At 42.7% G+C, this 24,521-nt stretch overlaps 1 protein-coding gene across 1 annotated transcript in view; it reads left to right on the forward strand.

Annotated features, from left to right (window-relative positions):
- The window catches only part of PHLPP1 (PH domain and leucine rich repeat protein phosphatase 1), a 108,739-nt gene that overhangs the window by 72,191 nt on the left and 12,027 nt on the right, over nt 1–24,521 (forward strand). The window contains exons 8-13 of the mRNA XM_069958123.1: nt 2,594–2,654; nt 4,712–4,807; nt 8,956–9,111; nt 11,265–11,465; nt 13,213–13,375; nt 16,036–16,166. Of these exons, the coding sequence (XP_069814224.1) occupies nt 2,594–2,654; nt 4,712–4,807; nt 8,956–9,111; nt 11,265–11,465; nt 13,213–13,375; nt 16,036–16,166 (808 nt within the window). The remainder of the gene's footprint in view (nt 1–2,593; nt 2,655–4,711; nt 4,808–8,955; nt 9,112–11,264; nt 11,466–13,212; nt 13,376–16,035; nt 16,167–24,521) is intronic.

Below are 24,521 nucleotides of genomic sequence, written 5' to 3' on the forward strand. Positions count from 1 at the left end.
ATAATATATACACGCACTACCGTTCAAAGGTTTGGGGTCACATTGAAATGTCCTTATTTTTGAAGGAAAAGCACTGTACTTTTCAATGAAGATAACTTTAAACTAGCCCTAACTTTAAACAAATACTCTATACATTGCTAATGTGGTAAATGACTATTCTAGCTGCAAATGTCTGGTTTTTGGTGCAATATCTACATAGGTGTATAGAGGCCCATTTCCAGCAACTATCACTCCAGTGTTCTAATGGTACAATGTGTTTGCTCATTGGCTCAGAAGGCTAATTGATGATTAGAAAACCCTTGTGTAATCATGTTCACACATCTGAAAACAGTCTAGCTCGTTACAGAAGCTACAAAACTGACCTTCCTTTGAGCAGATTGTGTTTCTGGAGCATCACATTTGTGGGGTCAATTAAACGCTCAAAATTGCCAGAGAAAGAGAACTTTCATCTGAAACTCGACAGTCTATTCTTGTTCTTAGAAATGAAGGCTATTCCATGCGAGAAATTGCTAAGAAATTGAAGATTTCCTACAACTGTTTGTACTACTCCCTTCAGAGCACAGCACAAACAGGCTCTAACCAGAGTAGAAAAAGAAGTGGGAGGCCGCGTTGCACAACTAAGCAAGAAGATAAGCAGATTAGAGTCTAGTTTGAGAAACAGACACCTCACAGGTCCCCAACTGGCATCTTCATTAAATAGTACCGGCAAAACACCAGTGTCAACATCTACAGTGAAGAGGCGGCTGCGGGATTTTGGGCTTCAGGGCAGAGTGTCAAAGAAAAAGCCATATCTGAGACTGGCCAATAAAAGAAAAAGATCAAGATGAGCAAAAGAACACAGACATTGGACAGAGGAAGACTGGAAAAAAGTGTTGTGGACGGATGAATCCAAGTTTGAGGTGTTTGGATCACAAAGAAGAACGTTTGTGAGATGCAGAACAAATGAAAAGGTGGGAGATTTGTACAGGGTAAAAGGGATTCTGAATAAGGAAGGCTATCACTCAATTTTGCAATGCCATGCCATACCCAGTGGACAGCGCTTGATTGGAGCCAATTTCATCCTCCAAATTGTGCAAGAACTATTTACAGCAGAAGCAGGCAGCTGGTATTCTATTGGTAATGGAGTGGCCAGCGCAGTCACCAGATCTGAACCCCATTGAGCTGTTGTGGGAGCAGCTTGACCGTATGGTACGCCAGAAGTGCCCATCCAACCAATCCAACTTGTGGGAGCTGCTTCTAGAAGCGTGGGGTGCAATTTCTCCAGCTTACCTCAACAGATTAATAGCTAGAATGCCAAAGGTGTGCAATGCTGTAATTGCTGCAAAAGGAAGATTCTTTGACGAAAGCAAAGTTTGATGTAAAAACAATGTTATTTCAAATACAAATCATTATTTCTAACCTTGTCAATGTCTTGACTCTATTTTCTATTCATTTTACAACATATGGTGGTGAATAAGTGTGACTTTTCATGGAAAACACAAAATTGTTTGGGTGACCCCAAACTTTTGAACGGGTGTGTGCGAATATATATATATATATATATATATATATATATATATATATATATATATATATATATATATTTTTATATATTTATTTATTTATGGTGAAAGCTGGTGCTTGTGCTATACGGTGTTTGTATTCTTACTTTGACTAAAGCATCTCTGCAGACATTTGTGCAGTGGTGGGATCAGCATATACCTAACCCCTGCTAGAGGAGAAGATAGAGAATATTTTCGTCAAAAGGAGAGCAAATCAAGCAGTTCTAGGGGCAGGTGATGGATCAGAAAGGGCTTAAATCCTGCTCCTATTTGAGGAATTGATAAACGCTGGCTCAGCAAGGGAACATAGCTCTCAGACAACAGCTGACGACTTCCATCATTCACATAAAGAAGTTGGCTTATAGAGCCAGTTCATTCGCAACAGACCTATCACTAGGTTGCACCCTGTTTTTAAGAAATACTAGGCATTCTGGGCATCTGACATGTTTAGCCTGATACAGCACCTATTAGGAGAGCAGCCCTGGGACACTGAATTGAAGCAATATATGGCAATACTTAAAGGGGTAGTGCGGCGTTTAACATTTATTCACTAAATAACACAATTACAAAGCTATACAACTTTGTAATGTGTGTTATTTAAGTGAGTGGCCCACTTACCCGTGTTTCCCCCCACCCCGGAAGTGTGGTGGAGTATACTTACTCAATTGCTGTCGACCCCGGCTGCCATCATAACTATGCTTAGCCAATCGCGGCTGGGCAGCTAATGACGCAGCAGAGGGGGGCTGGCATAAGGGACGGCTGGTGCGTTTCAGCCGGCCTCCCGAAGATGACTTCGTCAACCCAAGATGGCGGCTGGGGTCGTCAGCAATTGAGTAAGTATACTGCACCATACTTCCAGGGTGGGGGGGGAACACTGGGAAGTGGGCCATTCACTGTAATGTGTGTTATTTTAAAGTTGTATAACTTAGTAATGTGTGTTATTTAGTGAATAAATTTTAAACGCCGCACTACCCCTTTTTAATGAAGTGGGTTGTTTGTTTTTTTTGTTTGTTTTTTTACTATATTACTTATATATTATTTTTTTTTTCTAGCACTTGCTTGCCTAGATGTTTATCCGGACCCATGTAACCTAGCATTCATGGATATTTCTAGGTAAGATTACTATGTTTTTATGATTATTGTAAGTTTAAATAGAACTTTCACTTGTGCTTTGTAATAAGTTAGAACATGGCAAAACTATTAAAAGTTTACGGTAAGTCTTTTTTTAGCTTTTTATCATGCTATAAGTTACAGACAATTGTCAATGATAGGGAAGTAATACCTTGGCTGATGACTTTTTGCAAACTTAAAGGAGAGCTGTGGCGAAAAATAAAAATCCAGAGTGGGGGCAGGAGCTAACATAATAAAGAAGTTATAATTACCCGTTCCAGTGCCACTGTTCAGTCTCCCACAAGCCTCCTGCAGCTCCTGGTCCTGCGACGTCATGACCCAGCTCAGAAATGCCCACTTAGCCAGCAACTGATGCAGTCATTGACTGAGTTGAGTAGCTAGTTCCTGCCCAATCGTGTTGACACACAAGCTGGGAGAAAACTGGAGACCAGAGGCTGAGATTGAGCTGGTGGCGCTGCGGGGGCACCTTAATGGGTACGTTTGTTATGTTACCACCCTGTCATGGGTTTTTACTTTTTGCCAGAGTTCTCCTTTAAAATCCCTTTTTTTCCACGCTCAAGTACCCATGAGGTGGTCCAGAGTTGCCCCATCACATGGCCTCACCCCTTCCTGCCTTGTCTGATTTAATGTGCAGAGCTGTGTGCTGGTAGCCGAATTTGTTGGTCAGTCAAAAAGGGAGAGGTGAGGGAGGACAGAGGCATACAGCTTGGAATCACCTCCTGGGCCTTTTGAAACATCACATTTTTCTTCTCAGCTCATCATTCTAGACAGAGGTATATTTAATTTATTGCCCAAACAGTGATCCAATTTCTGCAGCTCATAGGATGCTATTAAGTTGACAGACTCCCTTTTAAAAACTTCTTGTCCATTCCTAATGGCTGCAAAGTTCTGATGGCTATGGAAACTGTGGTAAAATCATTTGAATGAGCATATTAACGCGCTCAATGTAGAAGAGGATTAACATGCCATTTATCAGTGAAGGACATTAACAATGTTGCTTACGTTGTCTGGACATTCAGTGTATTGCCTCAACAGCAGCACAAGTCGGGTTAAGTACATTATGTAAGATTAGTGCAGGCTGCAACACTGGAAAACCAAGTATGTTTGATTTCTGTCTCACTGTATTTATTCCCAGGAATTTGATTAGTGTAAGTTAATCTTTGGCTTGGAACAAGTACGAAATGTGTATAAAGACTAAGAGCTACTTTTATCTTGTGGAGTGTTTGTAGTTTTACAACCCTTCTGTAATCATTGACATATTTAATAGCTGTGATGTGTTCTTAATGAGTGGCACTCTATCACAGCATTCCATTCCCCCTAAGGTCTTTAATTCATTTCTTGGATTGCTGTCATGAAGCAATAATGATGACTTTAACATCTCACTGCTGTCATTCATAGAGCCCCCCTCCCCCCTTTTACGTTGCAAGTTGATTAAAGTGGAACTCTATCTATCCCTTAAAAAATAAAACGTGCACTTGTTGACCCCCACCTGCACTGATTGATAGACACCTTTCCCACTTGTTTACCCTGCTCCTAGGCCCGGATTCTGACTTATACAAATGATCCCAGTTTTACATCATGGCACCTGGTTGGGACACTATAGCATGCATTGTACCTCAGAACCAACTGCTGGGTACCTACTCCTGTCTTGTAGTATCTGCCTGCCATTTGTTTGATCTGCTTCTGGTTTGCACAGAAACATTATCTCTCTAATCTATGTAGATTGATAGACGGAAAGATAGAGAGGGAGATGAAACAGTGTCTCCTTTCCCTATACTACTTAGGAGGGGGATGTGAGTCAGGATGTGCTGCACACAAACAACCTTATTCATGTAATAGAAACCTATCACAAACCAACTTAGTTTATGGGTGGGGATTGAACAGGGTTAAATCTTTCTTAACCGGAGTTTCCCTTTAAAGGCTATATACCCACTCAGTATTTTTGCTCAGTAAAATGGCGGCCATCCACTCAATTTCAACAGTGTGTGCAAATAAACAAAAACATAACAGCATTGATATTTAAATTTATTTTTCTGCAGGAATTGCCTGAATTGCCTGCCTGATTGGGTTTGTGAGAGCAAAAACCTTGAAGTCCTGGATGTCAGTCATAATCACCTGACGGAACTTCCTGCCCGGTGAGTGTTCTTAGTGTCTTGAAGGTTAACTTAAAGGGGTTGGCCGCTTTTATAGTAAAATAGTTCAGTGTACAGTAGGGCTGGGCGATATGGGCAAAAAAAAAAAATCTCTATTTTTAAAAATTGTAAACTATTTTCGATTTTAAATCTCTATTTTATTTTTATTTATTTTTTTTAATTTTTTTTTCCTTTTTTGCTAAATAAACAAAACATTTTCTCCCTGCAGCATCAGATATTATTTTAATGATATTTCTGACAACTGTATTGCTTTCCAGTGTAACAGAGGCCCCATATAGTATAGGAAATCATGTTTGTGCCTCCATCCACGTAGGGTGTAGTAGTGGAGGTATAGTGGATAAGGGGTGTACTTTGTGTACACTGGGGGCGGACACTGAGGGGACTGGGGGGACACAGGGAACAATGAGGGGATTGAGGAACAATGAGGTGACTGGGGGGTGACTGGTGCAGCTGGGGGTGATTGGAGCAGGAGGGCACATACATCTCCTCCTCCTCTCACCTCCACACACACGCTCCCCTCCCGGCCAGACGCGGAGGTCCCGGGTCTGTGGAGGAGGAGGCCGCAGGGACTACAGGAAGTGGTGATCGCGTCACTGCGGGTCACGGAGCTATACAGCGGGAACGGGGGTCTGCACTGTATACGCTGTATAGCTCCAGGACGTGCAGCGGCGCGATCACCACCTACTGTAGTCCCTGCGGCGGCCTCCTCCACAGACCCGGGACCTCCAGATCTGGCCGGCAGGAGAGCAGGACGCTCAGTGGAGGGGGCGGGGGCGGGTCAGCGGTGGCGCTGTCAGTGGCTGGAGGCTGCCAGCACCGCACCGCCCCTCTTCAGCCTGGCCTCCCAGCATCTTCTCCCCGCTCACCCACACCGCCCCTCTACGGCTCTCCCGCCAGCCCGCACCGCAACCCCCCTTCCTCTCAGCTCCTCTCCGCCACCGCAGCCCGGAATGATTTTTTGTGAGAATCGAATTTACGATTTTCACAAAAAATCTAATGGATTTTCAAAGTTCTGGACGAGTAATCGAATTCGATTAATCGCCCAGCCCTAGTGTACAGTATTAGTAACTGTACTCACTGTATATACTGACCGCTCCCTGTGTACCTCATACAGCTAAAATCAGACTCCCCTGCTCCGTGGTGTTTCTGTCCATAAAATGGCCGACATGGAGGAGGAGCATGTCACCAGGCCCTGCCCCCAGTGTCCACCACTGAGCCTGTATATCCCTATGGAGGACTTGGGGGCGGGACGTGGTCACATGCTCCTCCATGTCAGCCATCTTATGTGATTAAAATCAATTTTTCATGGGGGTCGCATTTTAGCAGTAGGGCAGTGGGTATAATTAACCATTCTTTCCTCAGACAATCACCAAAATAGGGGTTTCTTACTAAATTGGACATCAAACTAGGCGCAAACAACCTAAATAAGTTAATAAGATACTATTTTACCTGAAACAGGATGGTTCTTGAGGCTTTGGATAAGAAAAACTACCAAAAGAGCCACATGTAACAATTCTTGCTGACATTAAATAGGTTTTCCAGCCAAAATAGACTTTTAAACAATCCACAGCACAGCTTCAGTCACTGATTAGTGGCGTGTTAACACCTGGCACCTGCGCTAATCAGCTGTTCAGTGCCCGCATTACACAGTGAGCAGGGCCAAAAGCAGTTTGTCCCCGTTCACTGTGTAGCAGTGGCGACCTATAACTGCAGCTCCAACCACTACTGCACAGTACAGGCTCCCAAGAGTAACTTTTTTTTAAATTTTACTTCTTTACGTCGGCAATTGGTATATATACGTTCCTACTGCACATACCCTGTGCAGTAGGAATGTACTTATACATTCCAGACTGTGAGGGGTTTGATGTGTGCAGGACCGCTGCAGTGAGAGAGGCCCAGCATAGTGACAGGCATCTGCCTGTCATCAACACATTAAACGCTGCGATCTATAGTGATCGCAGCGTTTAAGGTACTCAGTGACAGGACATGCTCCTGTGACTGAGTGATCAGGTCCCGATAGCTTGTACCGACGGACGGGGGTAAGCCACACACCTCCGTCCTGTCAGATGGGTGTTCTATGTATAGAGTCTGCTCTCGGGCAAGCCCTATGCATAGATTGCTGATAACTCTGATCTATGCTAAGTGTGTTAAAAAAAAAAAAACCTTATAACCCCACCCACCAAAAAATAAACGTTTAATATACCTCCTCTTCCATTATAAAAATATAAAGAAAAAATATAGATTATATATTTTAGCGTGCGGAATTGTCCAATTTATTAAAATATAAAAAATATATAAATTATATCAGAAAAAAAAAATTAATACGTGATCCAAACTTTTCTGTTACACTAATACGATATTAATAAAAACTAGAGATCATGGCGCAAAAAATGACTTCCCAACCAGCCCTGTAAGTGGAAAAATAAGTGCTATGCCTCTTAGAAGGCGGGGAGGAATATTGCAATAATTTGACCCGGACTTCCGTGCATCAATGGGCTCGGTCTTGAAGGGGTTACTACATTGCTTTAATTAAGGTCTATTACTATTATTTTAACTTGTTAGTGTTCATGCAGCACTAGATGGAATTTGGCATATGTAGAAGGTAATAACATTATACTTGCCTCTCCAGGCTCCTCCAGTGTCCTGCCTTTTTCCCCGCTCAATGAAGCTGCCATTGACACTGCTGAATAGGTCTCTGCAGTTACAGGCTACTCAGCCAAACACTGTCCGTGGTGCAGTTCTTCTCAGTCAGTGATTGACTGAGCGGCCTGTCAATTCATAGACTGGCTCTGCAGTGTCAGTGGCAGCTATGATGACCAGGGAGCACAGAAACAAGCCAGGGGGAGGGGGGCCTGGAGACTCAAGTATAACTTTTTTTTTTTTAACTCTTTTTTTTTTATTCAAAAGAACACTCAAACCTCAGATTGTACAAACATACATTTAGTTGAGAAAAACATAGAGGCATAAGGTAATTCGAATAATCCTGGCAACAAAAACACAGACGGTACTCTTGTATCGACTCCTCTAGGCGGTAAAGTTGGCCAACCTTCAGGATCAAGAGTCCCTCTAGAAGGGGCATTGCCAACTTCCAGGAGGCGGCAGTCAATGAAAAGTCTGGGTGCAGCTAGCAACCAGCCACTGAGTGTGAGATGTGTGTTCAGCAGATGATTTTTAAACTTGCTGAAAGCCAATGATCAGCAAAGGATTGCTCCACTGTTGACCGTTGTCTTATTACACGGGCTGATATCTTCCTGAATCGGCCTGATTCTACAAATGATTGCTCCATGTAACAGGACCCTTACATCTATTTTAATAAAGTTATATAAAGTAATAGAAGCACTGTATTTTAAAAGAAATGTAATGAATCATTGGGCTGGGCAATTGAGATGATTGTACCTGTGGGCACTTGCTGCCCATATGCAAATATAATAAACCACATATTGCTTGGGAATAGTATGCATGTGAATGGGCTTTTAAGGGCTATCTGGCACTGTGATTAGCTACATTATATGAAACAATTTGAAAGATTGCCTTTCATTTTAAAAACTTCTAATTAACCCTTCATGTCCCTGAAAAACCCAAGTGACCCTTTCCAATCACGATACTACAGGTTGACTAGAGCGGTGGTCAGACATTTGCATTGCTGCTTTATTTAACTCTTATCTTTGTCAGGCTCACAGTAGTGTCCCATCTGCAAATAGATGATGAGGATTGTCTGGGAGAACTCTTAACCAGTTGTATTCTAACCAGAAATGATCCTCTTAAACATGATTGGATCAGTTTTTGGGCAGATAGGCAGTATAAACTTACACTATAATACTGGGTGAATCTAAGCACATTTCCATAATGTGCTTTGACTACCCGAATTCCTGGAAGACTATCTATAGAATAGGCTTAATATATATGCTAGATTAGATGAATATGATGTGAATCTCCTGATGTTGCTGTATGAAGAGATTTGTGCAGCTGTATCTATTTGCTTCATTTCACATAGTATGCCTTCTTGTAGAGAAAGTAGCTGTTGCCTGAGGACTTTTTCTCTTTACAGGGTAGCCATCATACCTGTGCACCAAAAAAGCTGATATTTGTCATCATTGCTAACAGGCTTTTATACTTTTATTTGCATACAGGTTATTCTCCGCCAGAGGTCTGCGGAAGCTGCTTGCGGGGTATAATAGACTTAATAGTCTTCCTGAGTGTATCGAACATACCCAACTGGAGGTGCTAGATGTGCAGCATAACCAGCTCCTGGAGCTCCCAGCCAACTTGCTGATGAAGTCAGACAGGTAACAAAGCCTGGTGAACATTCATATAGAATATAAATGTAGTTTATACTCTGCAAACTGAGAGGTAGCCCAGCTAAAATGCTCTACTAATCTTGAAGTGTTATCAGCACTACAGACTTTTTTTTTTTTTTTTCATCTTCTGTAAACTTAATGACTAGAAGCATGTGATCTGTGCAGCTTTACTTGTCCTTGTCAGGTGCTGCTAAGGTTATGCCTGCAATCTATGATTATATCTATCAATGCCTCCATTCATTCCTAGTGTAATTGTTATCTTTACTGTACACTTATTTTTAGGTTGACAGGCTTAGAACTGTATGGCTTTTTCCATTGGGCAATGTAATATAGGTCTGACTCTGTATCGCCATCGCCACAATGAGGAAAAAACTTTTCTTGCACAAATGTGTGTCTGTGTCTATACACACAACTAATACAGACCCTTTAAATATAGATCTTGGAATACATGCAGAAAACAGGTCAGACCAAACAAACAAACTAAAATTTCCCTGCATGTTGTACATTTGTCACCACCAAAACACCCGCTGAACTTAAGTTATCAGTAGATTATACACCAGTAGAGTATACAACACTGATTCAAGATCTGCAATATTTATCTTTCTATGTTCTTGTATTCCTTTGCTATAAGCCACAAATGAAGGAGTCTAAGTAGTCCTTTCCATTATATTCTTAAGCTACAGTAAGTAGTCCTCTCTATGCATCAACATGCCCAGTTTTCAGGCTTACAAGGGTGAAATACAAAGGCCTAGAAAGATGCAAATTACAGATTTGAAATTAGCATCCTTTAATCTACTTACAGATTACTTTAATTTAGGGTTTTCAGGAGGGTGGGTTGTCTGAGTGTTCAATCCCATACCTATGGTGAGAACGATCTGGGAGAAGATACACTGCAACACGCTACACTCCCGCTCTGTGTTTGAAAAAGAGTCAGGCTCATAATGTAAGTCTGTGGAGCCTGACTCTTCTTTTTCTCCTGTCTCCTTCTCCTTATTGGTATGGTTCTGAACACTCGGACCAAGACTGATCAAAACTTTTGACTTGTCAAAAGTTTTTAGAAACAATACACTTTTTAAGTATTATATCTACCCAGTTGCTTGGCTATTTTGTGTAAATTGTGAAATGCTTTTGTATTTTTTAAGTTGACAACACTAACTTCTCCCATGTTGTGATTGCTCTGGGATGCTGCCTACCCTGGTCCCATAATTCATGACATGTCCTTATCTGTGGATACATGATCACATCTGAAACAGTCATGCAAAATACTTTTTCTTCCTAGTTTTCTGGCATTCATTTGCCCTGTCCTAGAAATTGGACAGATCCTTATTTTGTAGTGTGGGGCTGCTGTCTGCAAATTAAGTATTTGACAAGGAATTAATTTATCTTGAAGTCCTATTATGTGCTAAGTGTACTGGCTCTGGGGACGTCAAGCCTTTTTCTTTGTTGGCACGCACTCACATCCTAAGCCTCCAGGACACTGTGCTCCTTTCCCCTGTTTGAGGCTATTAAATGTTCAGTATTACTTTGTGGATTTGATAATTAGATGTTCCTGCACTCAGGAGTTCAGGCTCCAGCATTGTGTGAACCTGCAGAGGTTATTCCTGTACAAACTGTGGAGGGACATACAAGCCGGCTTTACCTCTCTCTCACTCCCTTCACCATAGTTGCAGTCAACCATAATTGCTTGGCACCAGTCCTTCCCTTTTGGAAAACTCCAGAACTTGCTTGTGCAAACTGGCCAGCTTAGATTTCCTCTCAGTGCACTCATTGACTTAGCTGCTCAGAGCCCCACGTGATTCTTATTGTATACAGCAAGTTCCAACAAGCTGTTGAGGAGTCCTGCTGAAAAGTAATTGCTTTACATCTTTAACTCGTTCTTATCCACAGTACTGGCCCATTCTGCCAATACATTTTTCATTCATTGGCTTAAAAAATACAGTGCTTGTTTGTCTATGGGTTTTTTGGTCTGAGTTTTTACCTTATACTTTCAAGAGAGTAACTGGGTCCTCCTGAAGCTTTTTAGCATATGGCAACTATTGTCAATCTGACTATTGTCTATCCTAATACAGCACCTATTTAATGATTTGTTTCTTAGCATAAAGCTTTGCCTTAACATGCATCTTTTTATGCTCCTTGACCAGTTTACGATGCCTAAATGCTTCGGCCAACAATCTTGAAGTGCTTCCTGCTCCTTGTTTGTCGGAGGAATCACACAGCTCACTGCAAGAGTTATATGTGACCAATAATAACCTTACTGATAAATGTGTGCCTCTATTGACGGGACACCCCCACCTGAAGATCCTGCACATGGCTTTCAATCATCTGCAGACCTTTCCTGCGAGGTATGCCCCACTATTGAAATATTCTGTGTAAAATCTACAGTAAAATACATATACAGGATGATTCAAAAAAGGATGATGCAAAATTATTATATCTTTGCTATTTATACCCAAGAGAGAGAACAGAACATAACTTTATTAACATGAAATTACACACTGCTATACACTATACATCTATACAAACGTTCAAAGTGATTTTCTGGCACTAGATCTAAACGACCTGAGATAATGAAGAGTCCATATCTGAAGCTTAGGCATGCATCTGGATTTTGGTGGGTGCCACCAATGGAAATTGCTTTGAATGTTCAGGGTATTTAAAACCATAATGTGTAGGGATTTTTGTTTCTCGTCCTGCTAGATTTATCATGTGCCTGAATATATATATATATATATATATATATATATATATATATATATATATATATATATATATATATATATATATATTTATATTTATATATATAATTATAAATATATTTGTTTGTTTTATAAATGTGTGTGACTGTGTGCCATTTTGCACCACACTGCCCCAATCATATTAATATTGTGAAAACAGACCGCCTTAAAGTCCATCAGCTAATTCCAAAGTGGATGCACCAGAAACTGTCGGAAAACCCTTGGTAAAATTTGCTGGGAGATATAAGAGAAAGTTAAAGGGGTTATCCAGTGTTTGCTAAAAAAAAACTATTCATTCTTAGCTTGCTATGAACTTAACATACCATTGTATCAGACTGATTCATTGCCGTCTATACCACGTCTATACACCGGCCCCTCATGCTAATTATTCCGCCCACATTACTGCCTGTCACTTGTACACGCCCCCGCAGTTAGAATGGAGGCGTGTCATGCCCATCTCCAGGTCCACAATCCACTGTTTGACCGGGGGGAACCGGCGGCAGCAGCACAATCCAGGAGCTGCGGGCGGGGTAGTCACTACCCCCTCGCAACTAAGGTCCGGCGGCCGCCTGCAGGACAGCAGCCTGCACCGCATTTTCTCACCTCAAACAGCCTGCCACATATCCTCCTGGAGCCCAAAGAGAAAGAGGAATTGATGGGCGGAGGGATATTCAAGTGCGCATGGGACGCACAGAAGGAAGTACGCATGCCCAGAGCGTACCATGTGATTGGCTGAACTTCCGTGGCTGACTTCAGCCAATCACTGCAGGGGGGGAGGTGCTGAAGCAAGAAGGAGGCGGTGATGAGGATGTCGCTGTGATTACACATGGATCGGACTACAGAGATGACGCGTTGTCTCGAAATGACGGAATAGTGACGTAGCGGTGGTAGACAGTTATAGGAGAACTATAAAAAGAACTAACTTCCGGCGGTGAGTCAATCATACAAAAACGGGGCCAGGCAATGCAAATATGTAAACGATGTATATTACAACCTTATATAACTTTTGGTTAGGCAGTGTAAGGTATATAATTTTGTAAAACCAGACTACCCCTTTAAAAGGCACGTCACTTTTGGGGGTTTTTGCTGCTTTGTTGGTTTTTACAAACTGGAGAATAACCTGACATAAACACGTGATAAATCTGTTGGGAAAATTCAGAACATGCTAAAAAGTCCGCTTCATATCTAGTAAATCTGGGCCAATATGTCTTTTCATGTTAATAAATTTGTGTTATGATCTCTTATGAATATTGAGGATGGAAATGGAAAATGTACATGTTCCCCTGTTTATTGTACTTAGTAAATAGAAGGGATCGAAACTGATATCTATTGTGTCTCTGTTATTGTTGTACAGTAAAATGGCCAAACTGGAGGAGCTGGAAGAGATAGATGTCAGTGGTAACAAGCTTAAAGCCATACCAACCACCATCATGAACTGCAGACGCATGCATACGGTCATTGCCCACTCCAATTGCTTAGAAGTCTTTCCTGAAGTTATGCAACTTTCTGAGATCAAGGTGAGTGATTTTTAAATGAAGAGGGATACACGTGTATTCATGTAAAAAAAAAAAAAAATAGTAACAAATTAGGATGAAAGAACAAATGGTGTGTTCATTAGTGGAAATGTTCCAAGTGAAGCATTCTCTTTAAAGGGCTTTTTCACCAATTTTTTTCTTTTGAATCAATTTGTGCTAAAGATTTGTAATTTACTTCTAATAAAAAAAAAAAAAAAAATCTCAAGTCTTTGAGTATGTCAGAATCTCGGCTCCTGTATGTCCCACAAGAAGTTGTGTATTCTTTCCAGTCTAGACACAGTGCTCTCTGCTGCTACCTCTGTCCATGTCAGGAACTGTCCAGAGCAGTAGCAAACCCCCATAGAAAACCTCTCCTGCTCTCCAGACTGGAAAGAATACACTACTTCTTGCGACACATACAGCAGCTGATAAGTACTGGTAGATTTTGTAATAGAAGTAAATTACAAGTCTCTGGCACAAGTTAATTTGAAAGAGAGACATTTTTGTTCACCAAGGACTTTTGTGAAATGGATTTCAAAGCAAATGCAGACCTGTAAGTTTATTAATGGTATATTTACATTTGTCACCACAATAAACTGTACACGTAAGAGCTATTGCATGTACACATTGCCTCCAGAACACTTCTTTTGGGCATCCAAATGGGCTATGTTACCAAAGCTGTTCTTGCCAATGATTGGTGGAGAAATTCCTTTAACAAACTCTTATATGTCAGCGAATTGAGGAATTTGGCATTAAGATGGAAAAAGTGTTGCTGCTACCATTTAACAGTTTGTGATATTTGGAGGTCTTGTACTAGCTTGTGCTTAACCCTTTATATCAGTGTTTTACTGGGACCAGTGCTCCTCTTAGTCTGACCAATGTCAGCCATTAAAGCTGCCTCCCTTATGTTTCCCTTTACATATTGTAGGCAGTAGCTGCAGGCTACAAGCTCTTTGCAGTTTGAGTACGTTAATGTATCCATCTGCCTTTTCCACCGGGAATAAAAGTCAATTCTGTCAAGTCTCATTTTTTGCCAAATAGGAAACCTGCAGGGGTTGTGTAAAGATTCGTCTCTCCTGCATCAGGCTGAAAATCCACTACTGTTCTACGTAGAAAGTGTAATTGCTTTCTTTGGGTGTTTATTGAAAACGTGCCTTTACCAAGGGTGGGCAGCATTATTCACCTGGTTGGAGTCATGTTTCCTTTCCCAGCTCAGTGGAAAGCGCGCCAGTAAATACAACAAAATGAGGAATGGTGGAGGAAAAAACGGCCAAATATGCACTTTCTTGGGGGTGGTGAAAGCCAAAACGTTGCAGCAAAAATATTGAAAACAAAGCTAAACCATCTTATATATTTTGTTATGGCTTATCCATCTCCACTACCACTATATTAGGCAATAGATGTTATCTTTTCCTTCATTCAGATATATTGCTTATTAGAACCACAAGTTTAATTGGTTATTTGATACCTCTCTTGTAAATCATTTAGTCTAGTCTACAGCATAACATCCATAGCTGCATTATATAATTGTAGTAGAGCGTTCTTTCTGCAAAACATGAGTAGCCTTGCAGATACTGATATTAGTATTTTATCATATTTCCATGATTTATTTAAAGGAGAAGTCTGGCAACATTTTTTCAGAAACTGCAGTACAAGGGGGAACATAACAATGTTAACTCTCCTCTGACTGTGCCTTTGCAGCAATGTATGGCGGCTCCAGGACCCCTGCCGGGCTCCAAGATATCCAGAGCTGCTGACGTCATGACCCTGTTGATGGACAAGCCTGCTCATCCATTCAGTGACTGGGGCGGGATGCCACTCCAGTCACTAACTAGCTGAGTGGGCTGTCCATCAGCCAGGATTGGCATTTTCCCCAGAGTCGAGACATTGTCACAACTCTGGGTGGGGGGGGGGGGGGGTGAATGCCTTCTGGCATGGTGTTCCAGAACCGGTCCAGCAGCACATCGCAGGCACGCGGAAAGGTAAGCAATCTCTGATTGTTCTCTTCCCCTGCCAGCTGTTAGCAGTTGGCTATGGCCAGACTTCTCCTTTTAAGTTTCCTTTAGATGTCTGATTGTCCATCAGCTTTGCTCAGATTGTGTAACTGTTAGTCCAGCTCCCACAATGCATTGCATTCTAGTATCAGGAAACCAGCAGATAATTGTTTTATAGAGCTAGGTTCACACTTGCATAATATGGACAAAGGTCCTGGCCTGACCCACACTGACAGGATTAGCAGTTACAATACGGATGTAATAATGTGTCCGTATTACACTAGTGTTAAACTGAACAAGATGTGAATAAAGAAGAAAAACACAGCAAAGCTCAAACTAAGGGCAAGGTAAAAAAAAAAAAAAAAAAAAAAGTAAAATGTTACATAGTTTATAACATTGCACAGTTAAAACATACATAAATATCTGGCTCCTTGCATAGTCTCATATTACCAGAGACTTGTGCTAAATTACTGTGTATGATGAGAAATTGGTCACTTGCCCAGACTATCAGATAGTTTGATAGACTGCTTAAATTACAGAGTTCAGGATCAAGGCGTTTCAGCTATTGAACAACCAGCTCCTAAATCAAATAATTTCATAACGCCCAGACAAAGCTGTATATTTATGTCGTAAAATGTTTTGCTTTAGTCATCTTCTCTCTTTCTACAGTGTGTGGACTTGAGTTGCAACGAGCTTACTGAAATAACTTTACCGGAGAACCTCCCGCCCAAATTGCAAGAACTGGACCTAACTGGCAATGCACGGCTGCTGCTGGACCACAAAACACTGGAGCTGCTCAAGTGAGTCACCTTTGCCACGTGAATTACCACCTGCTGCAGAGCAACAATTAAAGGGGATCTTTTAGATGTTTTAACATGGTGTAGCTGATCCCAGCACCAGGTGGGGGTTAAGAACATTGTCACAGGTATACCTTTTTAGATTTTTGAACAAGCACTTCCCCACAGGGAAAGACACACCACCTCCCACCCTTTCACTGCTTACCTCTACCTCCTCCTTCTGATTGTGCCCCTGTGCTGTAGGGGATCGAGATTATGGGCACTTGAGGCATTTGACATAGCCCTCATTTGCATATATTATAAAATACAAATGATTAGTCTCACAAACAGATGTTGCCAAATTTAAAGTAGTTATGCCTATGAAGATGCTTGTAATTTCTACCTTGCATCATGGTTAGCTACACTTGGTGAAACCGTCTGACAGATTCTTTTTAGTGTCTAACAACTTGGGGCATTCTGTTTCATAAAAGCTATATCTGTGTTAAAACCAGTAGTTATGTGGGTACAACTACCATCGCTATGCAGTTGTCCATCACGTTTTTTCATTAAACAGGATTGACAACAAAAATGACCAATATTACACCTCCTACAGGGGATGTCTTTTAATAAGCATATATGGGCGGCTGTTCTTGCATATGGTAGCCGTGGATGTAAGGGTTAACAAATTTGCCCTTCAGTAGTATGGTAAAGTAGTGTGGCAGAACCTGTCAGAACAGGGTCAAGCATGTGTATGCCTAAGATAAACGTACATATATCTATGGCAGTAAAAAAAATAAAGGAAATAATATAGGGTGGACTAGATGTAAAACTCGTCCTTTAAAATTTTTACTTTTATCATTTTAAAATGGTAGGCAAACAATTTAAACACATGTTTGGCAGGAGTAGGGGCATTTATATCACAACAAGGCAAGATAAGTAAAAGGATAAGGTGTATATACCAGAAGACGATAAATGCATGTACCACAATATGGCAAAAGCAAAAAAATAGATATATAGTCACACAGCAGAAGGCCCCGCCGTGGTATCTTGTATTACCTTGTATCCGAAGGGTCCATAAAGTATACAAATCAAAAAGACACACAATACTTGGGAAGGACCCTATTATGATCTAATCTAGGCCCTACCTATCACTATCTATTCCTACCCCATTCTTTCCCTCTCCCACAACACGAGGTCTATAAAAAAGAGGGAGAGGGAAAGAATAAGGCAAGAGTAGATGGCAATAGGTAGGGCCTAGATTAGATCATAATAGGGCCCCCCCAAGTATCGCGTGTCTTTTTGATTTGTATACTTTATGGATTCCTAGAATACAGGGTAAGAAGAAACAACTTTGATACCACGGCGGGACCTTCTGCTGTGTGACTATATATCTATTTTTTCCGATCTTGCCATATTGTTGTACATGCATTTATATGTGGTAGTCCAAACTTAAAGTGAACAAAACGTGGTTTAAGTTTATTCACCCAGTATGCAACGTTTCAATCTACTCAATGAGATCTTTGTCAAGATCTCATTGAGTAGATTGAAACGTTGCATACTGGGTGAATAAACTTAAACCACGTTTTGTTCACTTTAAGTTTGGAGTGCCGCCTCTTGCCGCCTTCTTTGAGTTACCTCCGGGACCTGGGTCTGGAACCGTGGGGCAGAGCACCCTACCTGAGCCTTGAGCCACACAGTGCCGTTTGGCAACTCTTCATATTATATGTGGTAGTGGTATATATCTTACCCCTTTTTCTTACCTTGCCTTATTGTGATATAAATGTCCCTAATCCTGCAGAATGTGTGTTTAATTGTTTGTCATACTATTTTAATAGGTAAAAGTTATGTTTTAGAGGAGGGGTAGAATTGCAGTGAGTTATACTAATGGCCCATCTATTGATTAGTGATGTGCAGTGAATTTTGGACTAGATTAATTTACAAAAAATTCTACCATATATAATAGACCATGCTTTTTAAAAACTATTGAGAGAGAACAGGTCCAATGTGGATTGGGAAGGGGGGGGGGGCTTAATTTAATCTACAATGTTCTTGTCCTTCTTTGACCTTGCCAAGGCTGAGTTTATCTCATGGTTGAGAAGACTTGTGTGGAGAATTTTCCAGCTTCCTTGTTCTTACAGTGATTTTCCTTTTTAGCTTATTCATAGGTGAAGGAGTTTTGTAATAGTGTGACATGTATAGACGTTAATACAAGTGCTGAAACAGCCAGGCACACAGTGGTTGATAGCAAGGTGCTTTGGAAACATTAAAGGTCACCTTTGTGGAATGTACACTGGTCACAGGACTCTTCTGTCATAGTCTTTAATACTGTGTCTGATGTAGCAAAATTACAATGAGTTCTCTACATTTCTTTTATGCCCTTGTAGTTAGAGTAGTAGAATGACAGTGGCAGGCACACATTATGGAATGATGTCTAGAAAAGAAGCAAACAAAATAGGATCACCTCTCCTTCTGGGTTGCCTGATCTGTGAGGGTGACACTTCACTGCTACAGTCCGTCAGTTCAGGGTTATTTAAACCCTAGCCAGTGTAAGGGAAGTTTTAAAAAACTTATTTAAACATTTGGGATGTTATATTATAACTTACAATTTGATCTTTTATATTCTTTATTTGTAAACGGTGCAAGTCTGCTACAAATACTTTGGCACAGATTTACTATTGCTTTTGCGCTCTGCACCTGGTGTGCAAAATACAGTGGTACTTCAGTTCTCGAACCTAATTGGTTCCGAAAGGCATTTTGAGAACCGAACAGTGACTTCCCATAGGAAATAATGTAAATGTGTTCAATTGGTTCCAGCACCCACCAATAATTACCTACAATACCCATATATTACATTGTATAGTGCCCAGTATAATCTGTACAGGACATTACAGAGCAGCACTATATACTGTACAATACATTATACACAAACGTTCAACAAAACCAGCAATTATAGTACAGTAGTCACTAACTCCTCACTCATCCTTCACTGTATAGAGTCCCATCCCAGCACTGTAACAGATGGGAGATGGTGGTGCACTGACTGTACTACTACTGTACTGAATATGCACTCCAGCAATCTTGTACAGGATGGGAGATGGTGGTGCCCTGACTGTACTACTACTACTACTGTACTGTATATGCACTGCAGCAGTCTTATACAGTACTGTACTGTATATGAAGCCTCACCAGTGCTAAACTCACCAGGTACAACCTACCATCCACACTCGCAAAAACGGTCAGATACCGAGTACTTCAAGACTGGGTGCCCAAAAAGTGTTTAATAACCGAGCAAGAGTTTGAGAACCAAAGCAAACTTTCCTTGAAAATACATTTTGAGTTCCAAGCAGTTTGAGAACCGAGGTACCACTGTACTCTGTTCCATAATTTGCACCTTATTTTAACAAGCGTTATAGACCATTCTTAGCTTCTTCCACAGTATCTGAAAAAGGTTCTGAATTATCAGTAAGTGCAGGGAGGTACACTTACTAATAGCGTACACTCAGGGGCGGAACTACCGCCGTAGCAGCCGTAGCGGCTGCTACGGGGCCCCTAACATCAGGGGGCCCGTGGCCTTGGCCCCCCGAAGATGACCGCTTGCAACACCCGGCGGCCGAGCGGGCCTCCCGGGTGTTCAGTGTTCTGACTGACAGCGCGAGAAGCCATAGGCTTCCTGCCTTGTCAATCATTCTTGTGACCGCAAGCAAGCATTCTGCTTGCGATCACAAGAGTGTCCCACCCAATGAGCAGCTCTTTGGTGAAGTCCTGGCAGCGTCATCGCTGAGCACTCAGTGTGCGCCGCCGCGGCTGGGACTTCCGGTTTGTGTTCTTAGTACCGGAAGTCCCAGCCGCCGCGGCGCACACTGAGCGCTCAGCGATGACGCTGCCGGGACTTCACCAGAGGGCTGCTCATCGGGCGGAGGCAGAGAGAAGAGGAGACCGGCGACCGACGGGGGAGCGTGGGGTTAGGTGAGTTATGTGTTTGTTTGTTTAATCAGAGGAGCAACACTGCGGGCGCAACACTGCGGGCTATGTGGGGAAGGGGATGCACAACACTGCGGGCTATGTGGGGAAGGGGATGCACAATACTGGGGGCTATGTGGGGGCTGGGGATGCACAATACTGGTGGCTATGTGGGGAAGGGGATGCACAATACTGGGGGCTATGTGGGGAAGGGGATGCACAATACTGGGGGCTATGTGGGGAAGGGGATGCACAATACTGGGGGCTATGTGGGGAAGGGGATGCACAATACTGGGGGCTATGTGAGGAAGGGGATGCACAATACTGGGGGCTATGTGAGGAAGGGGATGCACAATACTGGGGGCTATGTGGGGAAGGGGATGCACAATACTGGGGGCTATGTGGGGAAGGGGATGCACAATACTGGGGGCTATGTGGGGAAGGGGATGCACAATACTGGGGGCTATGTGGGAAAGGGGATGCACAATACTGGGGGCTATGTGGGGAAGGGGATGCACAATACTGGGGGCTATGTGGGGAAGGGGATGCACAATACTGGGGGCTATGTGAGGAAGGGGATGCACAATACTGGGGGCTATGTGGGGAAGGGGATGCACAATACTGGGGGCTATGTGGGGATGGGGATGCACAATACTGGGGGCTAAGGATGGACAACACTGGGGGCTATATGGGGGATGCACAATACTGGGGGCTATATGGGGGATGCACAATACTGGGGGCTATATGGGGGATGCACAATACTGGGGGCTATATGGGGGATGCACAATACTGGGGGCTATATGGGGGATGCACAATACTGGGGGCTATATGGGGGGATGCACAATACTGGGGGCTATATGGGGGATGCACAATACTGGGGGCTATATGGGGGATGCACAATACTGGGGGCTATATGGGGGATGCACAATACTGGGGGCTATATGGGGGGATGCACAATACTGGGGGCTATATGGGGGATGGGAATGCACAACACTGGGGGCTACCTATATGGGGGATGGACAACACTGGGGGCTACCTATATGCGGGACGGGGATGGACAACACTGGGGGCTACCTATATGCGGGACGGGGATGGACAACACTGGGGGCTACCTTTATGGGGAATGTGGGCCATCTAAAAGGGGAACTACACAGAGGGGCCATTTATGAAGGGGACTAGGGGGCATCTATAAGGGGAACTACACTGGGGGGGTTGACACAGAGGGGTCATCTAAGAGGACTACACAGAGGGGACCATATACTGTAGGGCAGGGATAGGGAACCTTGGCTCTCAAGCTATTGCAAAACTACAGCTTTATTTTTGACTGTCCATACATGATGGGAGTTGTAGTTTTGCAGAAGCTGGAGAGCAGAGATTCCCTACCTCTGATATAGGTGATGCACAGAGGGTGTCATCTACTATAAATGGATTACACAGAGCGGGATCTCTACTATAGTAGATGCACATGGGGCCATCTATATGGAGGACTGAACAAGGGGCAATCTATAAGCTGTCTACACAGAGCCTAATTTGTCTGTCTGGCAGATTCTGTGGATTCGTGGCTCGGAGTTCTTATAATGGCCCAGGACAGATGGAGAAGAAAATGAAAAGGAAACAACTCTAATGAGAGAAGACGTCCCCTGTGAGTCACTTAATATAACTGCAGTGTAATTTATATGGTGTATAGAACCTGTGTAGAGCTGGGTGTGTTGATGGCATAGTGGTTGGTCGAGGAGGGGGGGGCCCCAATCAAAAGTTTGCTATGGGGCCCAGCCATTTCTAGTTACGCCCCTGCGTACACTGAGCTATGTGAAGCCCCCCCCCCCCCTCCCGTGTCTACCACTGAGCCTGTATATGTCTATGGAGGACACAGGGGATAGGGCATGGTCACATGCTCTTCCATGTCAGCCATTTTGTGGACTGAAACAAAACAGAGCAGGGCAGCCCAGCCTGGTGAAGGGGAGTCTGATTTTAGCTCTATACACAGGGATCTGCTGTCAGTATATACAGTGAGTACACTTACTGATACTTTGTACTGACCTATTTTACTATAAAGTGGCCAACCCCTTTAAGCAAGCCGTAGCGGGGACCAGGTGATGTATACGCTCCGGCGGCAGGGGGTTAACTGGGTGGGCTGCTGACAAACAGCAGCAGTATAGGCAGTATAGGGACTACCTGCGGGGGGGGGGGGGTTTAAAGTATGGGGGCTACCTGCAAGTGGGGGGAGTGTATAGAGTATGGTGGCTACCCTCCAGGGGTGGGATATATATAGTATGGGGGCTAGCTGCGGGGGTGGAGTGTATACAGTATAGGGACTACCTGCAAGGGTGAGGTGGTGTATAGAGTATGGGGGCTACCTGCAAGTGGGGGGAGTGTATAGAGTATGGGTGCTTCCTGCAGGGTGGGAGGTGTATACAGTATGGGGGCTACCCACAGGGGTGGGAGGTTTATACAGTATGGGGGCTACCTGCAGGGAGTTAGTGTATACAGTATAGGAGTACCTGCAAGAGTGAGGGGGGGAGTGTATACAGTACGGGAGCTACCTTCAAGGGGGGGGGGGGGGTTAATACAGTATCAGAAACTTTGAAACCTCTTCTGTATTGTCCTCACCAAGGATGAAAGGTAGCGCCTAATGCTGCGTTTACACAGACAGATTTATGTGACAGATCTTTGAAGCCAAAACCAGGAACAAACTATAAACAGGGATCAGGTCATAAAGGAAAGACTGGGATCGATCCTCTATTCAAATCCATTCCTGGCTTTGGCTTCCAAAATCTGTCAGATAAATCTTTCTGTGTAAAAGCACCATAAGAGGGCCAGATTATGATGATGCCGGGTTGTGTACGCACTTATTATTATAAGCTGCAGCTTTTCTGTATATATATATATATATATATATATATATATATATATATATATATATATATATATAATATACACTTTATGGTCTGCAGTCAGCGGGGGGGGGGGGGGAGACTTATACAGGACCCCCTGAACTATACATTACAGGTATACAGGACGTCTAACAACTATAAACTACCGTAATACTGGACCTCAACTAACACTGTCAATGTTGTATATAACCAGGCTCAGCATAACACTACCAGTGTTATACATAACCAGGCTGTGTATAACACTGACAATGTTGTATATAACCAGGCTCAGTATAAGGGTCGGTTCAGACTTCGGAATTCTTGCGGATAAATTCCACAGAATTCCCTCGCCTGTACGTGCTCGTGGCCGTACGCCTTTCCGCCGGCTCCATAGACACCATTCTATGGACCAGCTAATTTTGCATTCCGCAGAAAGAGTTGTGACGTCAATTCTTTCGGCGGAATGCGGAATCAGCCGTACAGGTGATGGAATTCCGCGGAATTTATCCGCGAGAATTATGTAGTCTGAACCCACCCTAACACTGTTGTATACCGGACTGTATAACACTGCCATTGTTGCATATAACCAGGCTGTATATTACACTGACAATGTTGTATATAACCAGGCTCTGTATATAAAACTGACAATGTTGTATATAACCAGGCTCTGTATACAGTCTGATCACATGACCTCTCAGTTTGGCTATTAGGTATTTAGGATGTTTAAAGTTTTTTAGTTTATTTCTAATGTGCATAAGCTACAATTTACATAAACAGTGCCGAACTGTTGGGGTATATAGCGTATAAAGGGGTATATAGGGCTCCTGGCGATTTCCTCTTAAAAAAAAAAACAAGGGCATAGATTTGACTCCTGGGTGACTTTGAAACAAATCTAATTAACACACTGACACTATACCTGGGCAGCGCCAGGTACATTTTCTAGTAAATGATAAACCTCTCTTGTGATTTAGTTCAACTGGGATGCTGTGTTTTGTATGTCTTCTTTGCTTTGTATGTCAAGTATCATAGATAAATATACAGTGAAACCTTGGATTACAAGTAACTTGGTTTGAGCATTTTGCTACAATGTTTTTTAAATTGTAACTCCCGATACTGGACAGGTTAGAAAGCCCTCTCATTGTAACTCACTGCTTTATGATTATCTCTTCCGGTGATCAGACGCATTCTGGCTCTCCCCTTATGGCAGTCGTCCTCACCACTGAATTAACCCATTCACCGATAGCTGCTCCAGGCAGCTGGCACTAATACCAGTAGGTACCAGCAGGTTTGCAGCTACCTGGGGTGGTTGTGTGTGTGTGTGTGTGTGTGTGTGTGTGTGTGTGTGTGTTTGAAGGGGGAGTTAACTGATTAACCCCTTCTTTACTGATAGTGTTCTTTATTGATACAGTACACCGTACCTACCCTTTTTTTTTGCTTTGATGTATAAGTGAATTAGAGTACAAGTACTTTCCTGGAATAATTGATGCTGGTAATCCAAGGTTTCACTTTATCTGTGTATGTATATATCTATAACTCTATAAGAGCA

This window comes from Dendropsophus ebraccatus, chromosome 2 (assembly GCF_027789765.1).
Source record: "Dendropsophus ebraccatus isolate aDenEbr1 chromosome 2, aDenEbr1.pat, whole genome shotgun sequence".
NCBI lineage: Eukaryota > Metazoa > Chordata > Amphibia > Anura > Hylidae > Dendropsophus > Dendropsophus ebraccatus.